Source organism: Nannospalax galili, unplaced genomic scaffold (genome assembly GCF_000622305.1).
Source record: "Nannospalax galili isolate Female #2095 unplaced genomic scaffold, S.galili_v1.0 scaffold169, whole genome shotgun sequence".
NCBI classification, from domain to species: Eukaryota; Metazoa; Chordata; class Mammalia; order Rodentia; family Spalacidae; genus Nannospalax; species Nannospalax galili.
In genome coordinates, this window is record NW_008360327.1 from 1,308,830 (window position 1) to 1,320,701 (window position 11,872).

The 11,872-nt window shown below is 46.0% G+C and overlaps 1 protein-coding gene across 5 annotated transcripts in view; it reads left to right on the forward strand.

The window, feature by feature from the left end:
- Zbtb7c (zinc finger and BTB domain containing 7C) overlaps positions 1–11,872 on the forward strand; it is a 393,754-nt gene that overhangs the window by 300,427 nt on the left and 81,455 nt on the right. Inside the window, exon 1 of one of the 5 annotated variants that reach the window (XM_008825892.3) lies at positions 681–1,122. The exons of the other annotated variants lie outside the window; for them this stretch is intronic. Coding sequence (XP_008824114.1) covers positions 998–1,122 — 125 coding nt within the window. The 5' untranslated portion in view covers positions 681–997. Of the gene's footprint in view, positions 1–680; positions 1,123–11,872 lie in introns of those variants that run through there. 5 annotated transcript variants of the gene reach the window in all.

Below are 11,872 nucleotides of genomic sequence, written 5' to 3' on the forward strand. Positions count from 1 at the left end.
GATTCTCTAAGGCTTATGGCCTGTCCTTGGGAGAGAGACAGGGCCATAGGAGGCCAACCATCTAGTGGTCTCCTGTGGTTTGTGACACATGGAGCAGCTGGTCAGCAAAGAACCCCTCCCTGACTCCTCTCCCATTCCTGAGAACAACAATTAACAGGAGTTAACAGCAATTTCCTCCAGGTGACCAGACAGCGCCAGGGGAAGGGGAACTGACAGAGTCAGCCAGCCGGAGACTCCCAGTTGCTAGTTTACAAAAAGGGTGTGGTATAAGATTTGAACGACAGGCTGGGGAGAGGGTGCTGGGCCACACCTCTGTGATGGTGGTGGATGACTAGAATCCCTGGTTGGCATTGAGTCAGATTGTAAAGTGAATGTTTGCGGATGTGGAGAGGTAGCAGTGGGTGCCCCCTCCTTAGGCCTCATGACCCCACCAGGCCAGGCCCTGTGGATCCCAGGAGTTGCATTCTGCTCACCACCTGCACCTTCTTCCTTTTGTCATTTGAATGATTGCTGTGCAATGTTTGATTTGGTTAAGTTACACTCACAATCCTTTAAGGAGAAAACATATAATTCTAGTAATTTTATTGGGCTCAGGTTTCAGGCAAATGGAAACAAAATTGCCTCTAAAAATAAAACACAGACACAGAGAATTGAATAAAACAATAATAATAAAAAGCCTCCCTTGCCTGGAGATAAGTGGTAAGGCATTTTGTGAAATATTAGAGAAAAATAGAGGAGTAGGAGAGACCCAGGAGGGAAAAAAAAAAAAAAAGGAGAAAAGAAAAGCTCCCCCACCGTGTTACCTTCCCCAAAGAGCTGATTTACACGTTCTGAAGTGAAGCAGAAAAAGCCACTGGTGAAATTGGTGCTTGTCCTGTGCTTAGCAGTACAGGTGGACCAAAAGGGCTGCCTGCCAAGTACTTCTGGTTGGAGGGAGGGGTGGGAGCGCTCACTCCAAACCACTCCTGGAATGGCTTAACTCGCCCAGCGCGAATCAATGACAACCTCTCGCTGGTTGTTGCAAGCTCCCGGAGCAGCGCTGTCGCGTGGATCCCAGCGTCGGACCCTGGCGGCCCTCAGGACACAGCCGGGTCACCAGCGAGGCGTCCCGGGGGAAGCCAGGTGGGTCTGAGGCGGCTTTAGCTGGGGATGAGGCTGTGATCCCGGCTCCAGGGCACCCGGGCCGGGCCGGGCGGTGGGGAGGCGTTCCGGAGAGCCCTGCTGGGCGTCTGGACGAGCTCCGCGGGCACCAGGAGCTGCGGGGACTTTAGCTGGACGCCGTGGGGACGCGGTGGCCGAGGTGGCGCCGGCCGGTCCGGGGTGCGGCGTTTCAGACCCCTGCGGGTCTGGAAGCGGGCGCAGGGGCTTCCAGCCAAGCTCCTCCCGCCCAACCTGGAACAGACAGAACCCTGGAACTCTGGGCGACTCTCTGCTTCCCGGGATTGTGTGCCCTCTTCTCAGCCTCCGTTAGGGAGAATGTCAAGGGGACTCCGAAAGGCAGTTGCGGGCAAACATTGCTAGTTTAAATTACACCCCCTCCCCACAAGGAAAAATGCAACTTGGTCTTCCCGGGTGTCAAATGCAAAACTTCGGGGGACAGAACCAGCAGTTTGGCAGAAGTCATGGTCTAAGACGTAGGCAGAAAAGAAAGGGAATCCGCAGATGTTGCTAAAGGCTTGCTAGAAGGAGTCTAGTCGGGGACCCTAGGCTTGACTCAAGAGCTGAAGGGTGGAAGGGGACGTTTCTACTCTCGACCCTGAGTGGTCAGGTGGAGAAAACTCCACGGATGAGCAGGTCAAGCTGGGGTCTTGCAGCTCTGTGGTCTGGTGTGGGGAGGGAGGGGGAATTGCTTGAAGGAACCCCTCCTCCCCGCTTCTCTGGTGCCCTGGCCAGCTTCACCCTGGGTCCCTGGCGGGAGGGCGCTTGGGCTTGGCCTAGGCAGGAGGCTGGAAAGAGCAGTCCACCACCCGCTCCCACGTGGTGCATTCACTGCTGGGTCCTGTAGTCTTGGTGCCTCCTGGTGCCTGGCCTCTATCGCCAGGACTATGGCTGCCTGAAAGACCTGTGGGCAGTGGGCAGCTGCCCTGTTTCGTTTAGCAGCTGGTCCTGCTTCTGAGCTGTTCTGCTGCTAACTGGGGTCAAACCACTTCCAATCTAATTGCGGGATTTTGAAATGTAAAGGAAGTGATCGAAGTAATTAGGCAGTTTTCTCCAGATTAAATGGAAGATATTTGGAAGTGGAGGGAGGATGGGAACCCAAGTGGTAGTGGAGATGAGTGAGGGATTGTGGTGAACTTTGTGGGGTTTAAGTTTTAGATCCACTTCTTCCCCCTGTTTTTACTGGTTCACTCCTCCAAAGCCCCTTCTGGATGGGTGTCCAGGAGTGAAAAGCAGCCTGGGTAATGCTGCCATGTCCCCTTAAAGCCCAAAGTAAACGGAATGAGGAAAGAAAGCTGCTCTTCCAAAAAGCTGAGCCTCTCTGGGTAGGTGTAGTATTTCTATGGTGCTATTTCCTAAATTCTGCCAAACCACCACTACCTTGATCCATTCCATTCTATAGGTAAGAGGCTAGGTGGGACAAGTTCTCCAAAATCACACCAGAGATAGCACAGGAGTCCAACCAGGGCCCCATACTCAGAGCAGTGGGCATCTATACCAACCAGGTCTTGTGGCCTCAGCTTCTGTGGCAGAATCTACCACAACTGGTAGATTCGGATCCATATGACCTTTCTGAGTCCTGCTGGGAGATGCACAGAGGACTGGGGTTGGACTCCACCCACTGTCCCAGGGGCATCCAGCACTAGTAGATGGACAGATGGAGAAGCCCATAGATAAGCCTTATGTGGCTCTAAGTGAAGTCCAGGAAATGAGTGGGAAGTCTCCTTACTGACTGCTGGAGGAATTCAAGATGGGTTTTAAAAGGAAGGTGACATGGGAGCAGGAACTTGAATTAGGAAGACCTAGAGAGCAAAGGCTGGGAGGCTTCAGAGCAGGAGGCCTGTCCTGCCTGGTGAGTGCCAGTGTGGGAGATAAAGCAGAGACTGCAAAGCCAGAGAAAAGGGGTGGAGCCTCAAGAGATCACACCGTACCAGACTGCACTTGGCACACATCTGTAATACACTAGCCCTGTTGGATGTGAATCACTAGCTCCACTTTGCAGAAGAGGAAACTGAGGCCCAAAATGAGTAAGTAAACTATGAGCCTAAATTCAGAGCTACCCCATAATAGCCCACATCTCTTAGAATCTTATGCCATAATTGAGGAGTCTGTTATGCTACAATATAAAATGGTATGTGAGTGCTACGTATGTTGTGCGTTGTGCTTCTGGGCACTATGCTAAGTACTGGGCATCCCTCAGTAAATGAAATTAGCCAGGTCCTGGCCTCTGTTGGTAGGAGTAGTAAAAGGAATGCATGTCCTTCACTGGGGTTCAGTGGACCAAGAGAGGCTGTGGATGGGAAGATGCCATAAAAGTGGCAGCAGGAAACCTGAGTGAAGAGAAGGCAGGGGGAAGGTGGTGATAGGCGCTAATAATCATCACCATGCTGTAGTCACAAGGCCTTGTCCCTGCTCAAGGAGTGCATACAGCATGATCAGACTCTGCTCCAAATGCCCAGTATAAAGAAATAGAAAGCGGGAAGGAAATGAAGGAAGACTAAAAATCAAGAAAGAAAAGCAAGCATTTTTATTAGAGAACAAACCTGAGAGAACACACACACACACACACACACACACACACACACAGAGCCTGGGGCTGGGGGAGGTGGGCGCCTTCTCAAAGCCCAGGATCTAGAGGAGAGCACAGCCTCCCTTACAGACTCAGGGTTTTTCTATTTTTCTCCCTTAAGGATGCAAGGAGAAGTTTGGGATAGAAGTTGGGTCATCTTAGCCAAATGCAATGTGGATTTCTCCATTATGAAGAGGGTCAGTCATGCAGGACTTGGATCCAGGGAGTGCCTTGTGATTGGAATTGAGACATATCAGGGGAGCCCACTGCAGGGTAGGCTGTCAGGGAGTGGATTGTGAGACAGCCTTCCAGGAAAGTTGCCAGGAGTGGTGGCCATGCAAGAAGCATTTTGGACCTAATTCTCCATCACCCAGGAAGGCAGTGGAGCCCTTGCTGTTCAGGGGGTTTAGGGTTTAAACTGTGGGTTCTGAAATGAGCCTGTAATTTTGGAGCTGGAGATGACAAGAATCCCCATGCAGTTTCTGAGAGAAGTAGCCCTCTCTGGAGCAGTACTAGGCTGGCTAAGAACTACCCCAAATGTCACACTCCTGACACACCAGCCATGTCCTCGGTGGCCAGGATGGTATACCCCACACTCTCAATGTTCATGAGCAGCTCCAAACCCCTGAGCTTACTGTGGGACATGAGCTTGCCCACTGTTGTGGGACTTGATAGGAAAGCCAGGACTAAGAATTCTGGTGTCCTAACCATCCATGGTTCTCAAAGCAGCTCACACTGACCTGACATGGTGGTTTCTGGGCTCAACTGAAAAGATCCCTACATGATTTATCTCTGATGCCACCTCCTGACATTTCCAATCTGTCTTTCTGTTAGCTGACTAGACCTAGGCATCCTAATAGAACAATGTCAGATGGATGTTTGAGACAGAGAAGCCATAAATATTCTAGGATCTGGCCTGTTAACTCTTCTTCCATCTTGAATGGTGTAATGAATATAAGATAACTACCTCTAACATTAACTGTTACTTCCGTGGGGACCATGAGCTGATAAATCTCACAGTTCCAGCCTGGCTGGGAGATGTTCTCAGGGCATCCCTCTATGGAACTCACAGCACTCTGGCCAGAAGGATAAAGCATCTTCTTCCTTTTCTTAAGGAAAAAAAAAAAAAAACAAAAAACTCTCTGAGCTTGAGGTCACTAGATCAGATTGCATTCCCTTTTGATATCCTGCTGCCAGCATACAGGCATCTTCTTCCTAATACTGAGATGATTGGCTGGATGAGGGTGGTAAGTACCCGGCTGGCTGTCCCATGTTTACAGCAATTACACAGGTGTATAATTGCACAGGGATGTTTGTTTGCTCAGCCCTGCTCAGCCGTGCAGCCCCACAGGTTGGGCCAGGGAGAGGGCTGTTCAGTTTGTTTTCCTTTGGCTGGGAACTGGAGAGATGAATAGAGGGAGGGGAATGGGGTTGAGAGATTGTTGCCAAGAGCAATTTGGAGTCTCCTTCATATTAGTCAGAGATCGTGTTTTTCCTTTCTGAAGCCGCCATATAGCAACTTCCACGAAGGGTTTTCTTTTGGTGTGTGTGTGTGTGTGTCTATGTGTGTGCACTCACACACGTGTGCATGTGTGTGTGTTGATTTTTAATTTGCTAGACTCCTCATGAATAAGCAAATTTAAAAAAAAAAAAACAAGAAAAAATAGCTTGGGGAATGGGGTGATGAAACCAGCCTTTGATATCATACATTCTACATGTCATTACTTAATAAATTTGAATACTGATGGACCCCGAGGTACTGTGATAGAGTGCAATGAGTAATTCTTCTGAAAGGGGAGTTTATCTTCAGTGGATGACATTCAGGATTGAAGCATGATTTCACTCTCCCTCTGTGAGGCTCAACCCTGGTTGGGAGAAGGAGGCACGCTGTGCTCGCTTTTGTTCCACTTGGAAGGTTCCTCCATCCACTCCTAGCTTGGAGGGGATCCACCTGGAGTAGAACTTTCAATCTCACCCTCCCTCCATGCTTCCCCATCCTACTAGAGGCAAGACATGAGCACTCAGGGAGCAGGGGCAAGAAGCTGGCCTGGCCACAGCCTGCCCTTCCTGGAGCAGGAACCCTAAGACAGCAGTAATTCACCAGTCAATAAACGATCCATCCACAGAACAAATTGAATGGGGCAACTCTGATATTCCAAACTTGAAAACATGCCTAATAAGAAGGTATAGGCCCTCTGTGGACTTTCTAAACTAGATGCAAATTAATGCACCTATATACATGACTTTCCTGATAATGTCATATAACTGGCCTTGGCCTTCAGCAATGTCTGTGCTGTCTACACATATATGGGAACTTGAATGTATGACTCTCACTTGTTTTTGTCTATGGATTCAGTCCATTCCTTTTTAAAATTTTTTTATTACATTTATTTGTGTGTGTGTGTGTGTGTGTGTGTGTGTGTGTGTGTGTCAGTATCTGTGTTTGTGTATACATATGCCTGTGTGCTATTACAACGCATGTGTGGTAGTAAGAAGACAACTCTAGGGTTGGGGGGTGGAACTTGGGTCATCAGGCTTATCGACAATACTTCTACCCTCAGAGCCATCTCGCTGGCTGTCTAGCACTTCTGATGTTTTGTTTCATTTTGTTTTCTGAGACAGTGAAGGTCTTGCTATATAGCCCAGGCTAACCTTGGACTCTCGATCCTCCTTCTTTAACTCCTGAGTGTTGGGATTACAGTTGTAACCTCCACATCTGGCAGCCATCCTATTTTACACAGGTTTATTTGCTCAAGGAAGCAGTACCCATAAATGTTCTGGCGTGAGTTCAGTCATACTTGTCATAGGTGTCTCAAGAGCCATTGGCCCTCTGAGCTCACACTGAGTTTCCCCTCTTAAGTTTCTAGAGGACAGTTCTACAGTGTGACTGTGCTCTGTTTCACAGTGGTATCCCAGACCTGCAATGAAATGATTTTTTCTCATTGCTATGAGGCCCACAGAACTGAAACTCAACAGAGATGACTGAGATAATCCCTGGTATAGGGGATTTACCTCATTTGACTATTACCAAAGATTGCAAAAGCTTGCCTTTCGTTTGAACATGCTGAAGTTCAGGTCCTTACACTCAATGGCTTCATGGTCAGTACAGCCTAAGCACCAAAAGAGAATTCCAGTAGCTTCTTGGGAGTCATGGTGATAAAATTTGACCGGTGTGGCCCAGAAACAGCCTGGCACAGGCTCTGCACCTTCAAACCAGGGAGAGCTTTGTTCCATGGCTCCTAGACTTGACCACATGCTGTCATCATCTTAAAATCTTTTAAAAGCTACTCAGTGCCCCTACCTGAGAGGGAGGGAGCAGCAACGAGGCTCCAGATGATGGTGATGAAGTCTGAGAGAAAACCTAGAGTCACCTCTGTGCCTGTGATTCCTCAATTGAAATGAGGAATTGCTTCTTCTCATCACTAGAGGATTTCATTCAACTGACACAAGCAGAACAGTTTAGGGTGAGTCTGGCAGAGCACAAAATTTAATTTGTGAAAGGGAATTTCTGCCACTGAGAGCCAATCAGAGCCCTTGAGTAAAAGCCTCTGAAGTTCAGCTTTGACCCTTCTGAGTGTGTCACATCCTCAGAGGACAATTGTCCCAAGTTCTTAGAGCAGGACTCAGCATGAGTTACACAAATGGTACTTATGTGCTAAGAGTCATGCTCTTGGAGAACAAGGACCAGATCATCTGCTGTTGCTTCCCTGGCTGGTCTGGTGGTATAAACAACTGTGATGTGACAGGGTTTGACTTGGTGCCACTTCCCCCCGCCTCATGATATCCTACCCACTTCCCCTGAAAGCCCCAAAACTTCTGCTTTCCAGAGTGTCATTCATTCATGCATGCATTGACTCAATCAACATTTCCCAAACACCTCCTACAGATAAAGCTCCCTTTCTGTCCTCAAATAATGTCCAAGCACATTTTAAACAGAGAAGGAGCCTGATGATAATTTCCAGAGGTATAATTTTAGGGATCCTTGACTTAGAGTCTTAGAGAGGCCTGAATTCCTAGCACAGAGAACAGGCAGCTCTGCCTCTGTCCTAGTTTGTCTCTCCATTGCTGTGACAAAACACGCTGACCAGTACCAACTTGGGGAGGAAAGGGTTTATTTGGCTTACATCTCCTGGGTCACAGTTCATCAGAGAGCCCAAGGTAGGAACTCAGGGCCGGAACCTGGAGGCAGGAGCTGGAGCACAGGCCATGGAGGAATGCTGCTTACTGACTTGCTCTCCTGGCCCCTGCTCAGCCTGCTTTCTTATGCAACACAGGCCTACCTGCTCAGGGGTGGCACCGCCCACAGTGGGCTGGGCTCTCCCACATCACACAACAATCAAGAAGGTGCCCCATGAACATGGCCATAGGCCAGTCCAATGAAGGCAGTTCCCCAATTGAGGCTCCCTCAACCCAGGTGTGTCAAGTTGACACTAAAGCTAGCCAGCACAGCCTCTAACCCTGCCTTTGTTCTGTTTCTCACAGCTTCCCCTAGGCAGCTTGACCCTAGGCAGATTGCTCAAAAAGTGTTCCTGCTTGGTTCCAATCTCTTAGGTATTCTGAATAATGTAGCGATAAACATGAATATACAAGTCTCTGTGAGAGGGCTTAGAGTAAGTTCTTAAGGTATGTAACCAGTAGTAATATCACTGGGTCATATGGCAGTTCTATTTTTAGTTTTTTGAGAAACCTCCACACTGATTTCCATGGCGGCTACACCAGTTTACACTCCTACCAACACCGAATAAGGGTTCCTTTTTCCCCACATCCTGGACAGCACTTGTCATTTGCTTTCCTGATGTTCACCATTCTGACTGGGGTGATATGGAATCTCAAAATAGCTTAAATTTGCATTTCCTGATGGCTAAGGATATTGAACACTTTAAAAATATGTATTGGTCATTTATGTTTCTTTAAAAAATAATCTCCCATCAACTCTCAGAAGCCTTCACTTGTTATATTTACTTGTACATGTTGAGGAGCAGGGCACCACAGCTTATATGTGAAAGTTGGAAGACAGGAGTTAGTTCTCTCTATCATGTGGGTCCTGGGGCTTGAACTCAGGCCATCAGGTTTGGCAGCAAGCACCTTCACCTACTGAGCCCTCTCATCAGCCTTTTATTTATGTTTCATCCTCTGAGAACTGTCTATTCAATTTATTAGCCCATCTATTGGCTGGAAGATTTGAATTTTTGTAGTTTTTTTATATTCTATATATTTTGCTATACCTCTTGCAAATATCTGTCCGAAATGTAGTTGACAAAGATTTTCTCCCATTTTGTCAATTGCCTCTTCACTCTGATGATAGTTTCTTTGCTGTACAGAAACTTTGTAATTTCATGTACTCCCATTTGTCAAGTCTTGGGGTTATTTCTTGTGTTGTCAGAAACTTCTCGTCTATGCCTATATCTTAAAGTGTTTCCCTTGTGTTTTTCTTTAGCATTTTCAACATTTCAGGTCTTATTTTAAGGCCTTTGATTCACCTTGGGTTGATTTTTGTGCTAGGTGAGAGATATATATCTAATTTCATTCTTTTGCTCCTGGATATGTAGTTTTCCCAGCACCATTTTCTGAAGCAGCTGTCATTTTTCCAAAGGTATATTTTGACACCCTTGTCAAAAATTTGCTAGCTATAGCTGTGTGGGTTTATTCCTCACTTCTGTTCCATTGCCGACATGCCTGTTTCAGTGTCAGAACAATGCTGTCTTTGTCACTATGACTCTGAAGTATAATTTGTGATCAGGTTTTATGATACTTTCAACACTTGTTTCTTTGTTGTTGTTTAAGATTGATTTAGCTATGTAGGATTTTTGCATTTTCATATGTATTTTAGAATTTTTCCTAGATCTGTGAAGCATGCCTTTGGCATTTTCAGGGGGATTATATAGAACTGCACATAGTTGTGTGTATGTGTGGGGTTTTTTTTTGTAATATGGCCATTTTCACAATATTAATTCTGCCATGGAATATGATCATGGAAATTCTAAGCAACTTCTAGAATCTTCTTCAACTTCCCTCTTCATTATCTTAAAGTTTTCATGTGGAACTCTTTCACCTCCTAGGTTAGGTTTATTTCTAGGCATTTAAACTTTTGAAACTATTGTGAATGGGATTTTCTTTCCTCATTTCATTCTCAGCATGTTCATTATTATGTAGAAAAGCTTTTATTGATCTTTGTATGTTGAGTTTGCATTCTGCTACTTTGCAAATATTTAGAGAACTAAGAGTTTCCAATAGAATCTTTCAGGTATTTTAAGTATAGGATCCTGTCATCTACAAATAGTGATCTTTTGACTTCGTCCTTCCTTATTTGTGTCCCCTTATTTCTTTCTTTTGTCTCAGTGCTGTAGCTAAAACTTCAAGGATTACATTGAATAAGAACAGAGAAAGTGGTTACTACTGTCCTGTTCCAGATTTTAGAGGCAGCTTTTCCTTTTTTCCATTTAGTATACTGTTGGCTATAGGTTTGCATATGTAGCCTTTATTATGTTGAAATATGTTCTTCTGTTCCTAGTTTTTGGGGGGCTTTTATCATGAAGGTTGTTGAACTTTGTCTAATACCTTTTCTGTGTCTATTAAGATGATCATATTATTTCTGTCCTTAAGTCTATTTATATTGTATTACATGTATTGATCTGTGTATATTGAACCACCCTGGGATAAAACCAAGTTGGCCATGATGTATGATCTTCTTAATGAATTTTTGTGTTCATTAAGAGATAAATGGAGAAAGAAAATGTAATATATATATACACAATAGAGTTTTATTCAGCCATAAAGAAAAATTAATCATGACATTTGCAGGTTTTAATTTTTAAAATATTTTTATTAATTCTTTGAGATCTTCATACAATGTATTTTATCATATCCTCTCCCAACTCCTCCAAGATATATATATGGAGAGAGAGACAGAGAGAGAGAGAGAGAAAGAGAGAGAGAGAGAGAGAGAGAGAGAGAGAGAGAGGAGATTGTGAAACTAGAAAGGGGACCATGAGAGAGGAAGAAGAGATCTAGAGTGAGGAAGAGGGTAAAGTATACATGCGGCTTGAAAGCAGAAGGCAGAGCCAGAGCCAGTATGGGGAGAAAGGGGACCAGCAGGAAGGGCCAAGGGAACTGGGGAGGGCTGTGGGGGAGGAGGACCAATAACAGCAGAGTATGTATAAAAGAGCCACGACAAAACCCATTACTTGATATGCTCATTTTTAAAAACTTTTTAAAAATTTTGTTATTTTTATTTTATGTGTATGTGTGTATTGCCTGCATGTAGGTAAGTGCCACCCATGTTGTGCAATGCCTGCGGAGGTCAGAAGAGGCTGTTAGATCCCCTGGGACTGGAGTTACGGACAGTTGTTAGCTGCCATGTAGGTGCTGGGATTCGAATCTGGGTCTTCTGCAAGAACAACCAGTGTTCTTAACCACTGAGCCATCTCTCCAGCTTCCATATATGCTCATTTTTTAAAAAGTGCTTCTGCCACCCTGGCCTCAGCCAGAGAAGTAGCCTCCTCCCCAACTCCTTGATGCTGGGCCAGGTGGTGGGGGAGGGACTGGGCTAGCTTTATTCCAGAGACCTGGGCACTATACTCCATCCTTGGCTCCCACCCCATAACCCTGACTGGACAATTCACAGGACAGCTGCACCCTGGGACTGAAATAATCAATGCTTATTAAAACTGTTGGAGGGAGGGCCCTCGGGGAGGAGGGAAGGAAGGGTCATATTTCTGCTTTCCAACAAGAGGGAGCCAGGTGAGGAAACTTGAGGCAGCCTCCAAACCCATGTCAGAGTGTTCCCCTCCCTTCCTGGGAATGCACAGACGGCTGCTTTGGGAATTGAGAGAGATTTTTCTCTTTTTAATGAAGGAAGAACCTTGAACGTTCATTTGAATAGGGATTAATGTCCCTATGGCCTGAACCATAGAGAAGGAGAAATTCTAGAAGGGTGGAAGTTGCAATAAAAGGAAGCAGGCTTGATCTGCTTCCAACTGATGAAGAGGCCTCCCAGCTGGCAGCTTTGAAAGAAACATATTTGAGGTAGTTTTCTGGGCACTGCTGTGTTTCCCTTTAGACTCTCTCTCTCTCTCTCTCTCTCTCTCTCTCTCTCTCTGTGTGTGTGTGTGTGTGTGTGTGTATGTGGTGTTTGTGTCTATGTGT